This window comes from Ranitomeya variabilis, chromosome 5, assembly GCF_051348905.1.
Source record: "Ranitomeya variabilis isolate aRanVar5 chromosome 5, aRanVar5.hap1, whole genome shotgun sequence".
Lineage (NCBI taxonomy): Eukaryota > Metazoa > Chordata > Amphibia > Anura > Dendrobatidae > Ranitomeya > Ranitomeya variabilis.
In genome coordinates, this window is record NC_135236.1 from 20797729 (window position 1) to 20800476 (window position 2748).

Here is a 2748-nt window from a genome sequence, read left to right on the forward strand (position 1 = left end):
TGAAGACCCAAAGTCCTAAAAAGACCCATCCAATGGGGGAATAGGCAGGAATTTCAGAATTGTGCTTCACCTCTTTCGACTCCTGAAGCACTACCTGATAGTTTTCTATCTCTCTTCATAACACTTACTACTGCTCCTTAGCATTAGGCTCATTTATACAGCCCAAATAAAGTTGTATTTTTGTAAGTTACAGACTCTTACGAGATTCATCAAAGCAGATGTTAGATCACCATAAACATCCTAGAAAGCTGCTTATCCCTTTTTTGCCGCATGCTTGCATACAGGGTTATAATTTTGTTAAATATTTAAGCTCCAAATTATGAAAAAAAAGATAAAAAATAAAATTTAAATAATATTATATTTATTTATTTTCTTTTGATTGTATCTGGACATAAATAGTTCAGCACGGCCATTTTGATTTCTTGATTTCTTAAACCATATATGATCGGATTGAATAAAGGTGTAATTACAGTGTATAAAAGAGACAACACTTTGTTAACAGTTGTGGAATACCTTCCACGGGGTACAACATATATTACAAAGAGTGCTCCATAATAGGTACATACAACAGCCAGGTGTGAGCTACAAGTAGAAAATGTCTTCTTCCTCCCGGTGACTGAGGTGATCTTCAAGATGGTTACAAAGATATAACCATAGGTGACGACAATAAACACAAAGGGGATTGTGGTAATGATTCCAGAGAGGGACAATACCTCATATTTTACAACAGAAACATCTGAACAGGAGAGCTCCAGAAGAGGACCAAAGTCACAAAAAAAGTGGTCGATGACTCTGGGACCACAGAACCACAATGTCTGTAGCAAAAATATTGGAATAAGGGTTAGTCCAAAACCAAGAAACCAGCAGCCAACAACTAGATATAAGCAAACTTTGTCATCCATAATGGTTGAGTAGTGCAGTGGTCTACAAATAGCAAGATATCGGTCGTAGGACATTGCCGTCAGAAGAAGACACTCTGTGGTTGCAAATGCTCCAAAAAAGAAAAATTGAGTTATACAACCAGTCAGGTCCAAACTACCTCCATCTGTCAAAGTAATGCTCACCATGACTGGAACAACATTTGAAGTGACCAATATATCAGAGAAGGAGAGGTGACCGAGAAAGAAGAACATTGGAGTTCGGAGACGGTAACTGATTGACACCAACAAGATGATAATAAGGTTTCCTATTACTGTGACCAAGTAGATGAGCAGACACATACAGATAAAGAGGAACTTGAAGTTCTGCAGGTTTCCAAATCCTATGAGGATGATTTCTGATATGAAAGTTTTGTTCATTGTATATCTGGGTGAATGAATGTAAGATGCAATGATAGATGGGACCTTAGAAAATCCTCATGTTTACTGTTAGAAAGAGAAATTTCATTTCATGTAACTTGTATGATATCCTTATAAAACCTGAAATATCTGCCATACAAAAGGAAGGACTACATAAATTTGATGGATTTTAATTAGCAGAAGTCAATGTTTAACAGTCTTAAGAGGTTTGTCAGAGTTCTAAAACCTCTCTTCATATATTTAACTATAAGGAACTTTGAGTTAACGGAAACCTGTCAAGAGTTTTACTGTCACAAAACTTATTTTATCACTAGGTAGTTAAGTAAATGACAAGACACACACATGAATGTATTTTTCATTGCTGAAAAAGTATTATGGATGGGCCTATCCCTGGTTAGTGCTTTGTTTATCTGTATTATTTCCTACTTAGCACCGACCCATGTTTGATTGATATATCTTCTGTGTCTCTTGCTCTATAGCTTCTGCATCAAAAAAGACATGGGGAAGAAGCTACATGGAGACTAATTTAAAGTATTAATTTACTAGCTGGGGATTGGTTGGTCTTTTTTTGCAGCCTCAATAACATAATGATTCAAAGAAAATGTTTAATTTTTAATCAAAAGACTTGCAGGACCCTAACGCTATGTAAAAATTGGTTCTCCATGGAAGTCAGATCACTGTTCTGCAAATGTCTTTTGCTAAAACTCAAATTGCAGCTTATACAATCGCATGATGTTGCTGGGGCTTTGCAAACATCAGAGGTGGCCAGGATGGCATTCGAGTGATGTCTAAAGAAGTTTGAGGATCCTGGTTCAGTTTCCACATAGTTTTGAACCAGGGTATTGTAAACAATTTTGCTCAAATCTGCATGAAAGGTGTGTCTGTAATACCAGACAGGTCTTTAAGAGTGAAGGATGATCTCCCCTTTGACAACAAGACGAGGAGTGAGAACAGAACCTGAATAGAAATTAAAGCTCCTAGACGCAGTGCAAAATCTTTCACAGGATTCCTTAATTAGTTTTTGTAAAATTGATTTCTTCTTACATACCAAAGGTGTTTTGGAGCCTCTTCAGTCACGTAGACCTGGGTGTACTCCCGGTATCAATGCCTCTTGGAGAAGAATGTTAAGGGGGACTTGAATTTAAAGAGAACCACCTGATCATTATTACTTTCACTTATTCTTACAGAATAACATGTATTTGAACTGCATGAGGCCATCATTGTTCAAGTTCATGTTTTTATAGTTATAGGAATGTAAAGAGCGCATTCCCTGAGAAACTTGGTACCTTAAGAGAAATGTCTGACAACAGATCACCTGAAAACCTGTGTAGTCCTCATTGACCCTGCCAAGGTCACTCTTGAACATGGTAATATAAGAATTTAAAAGTTGAGTTATAAAGTTACTCTAACCAGAGTTGCTAGAACCAGAGCTATGTTGTCATTGGCCAAG

General features: G+C 36.9%; 1 protein-coding gene across 1 annotated transcript; it reads right to left on the reverse strand.

Annotated features, from left to right (window-relative positions):
- Nucleotides 1-365: 365 nt before the first annotated feature.
- LOC143774706 (olfactory receptor 11A1-like) lies at nt 366-1298 on the reverse strand. The gene has a single exon (XM_077262470.1). It carries the CDS (start codon nt 1296-1298, stop codon nt 366-368), a length of 933 nt encoding a protein of 310 aa, XP_077118585.1.
- Nucleotides 1299-2748: the final 1450 nt, after the last annotated feature.

Excerpts from the sequence above, each read along its gene's own strand:
- LOC143774706 (XM_077262470.1), bottom strand. The coding sequence starts at position 1,298 with ATGAACAAAACTTTCATATCAGAAATCATCCTCATAGGATTTGGAAAC.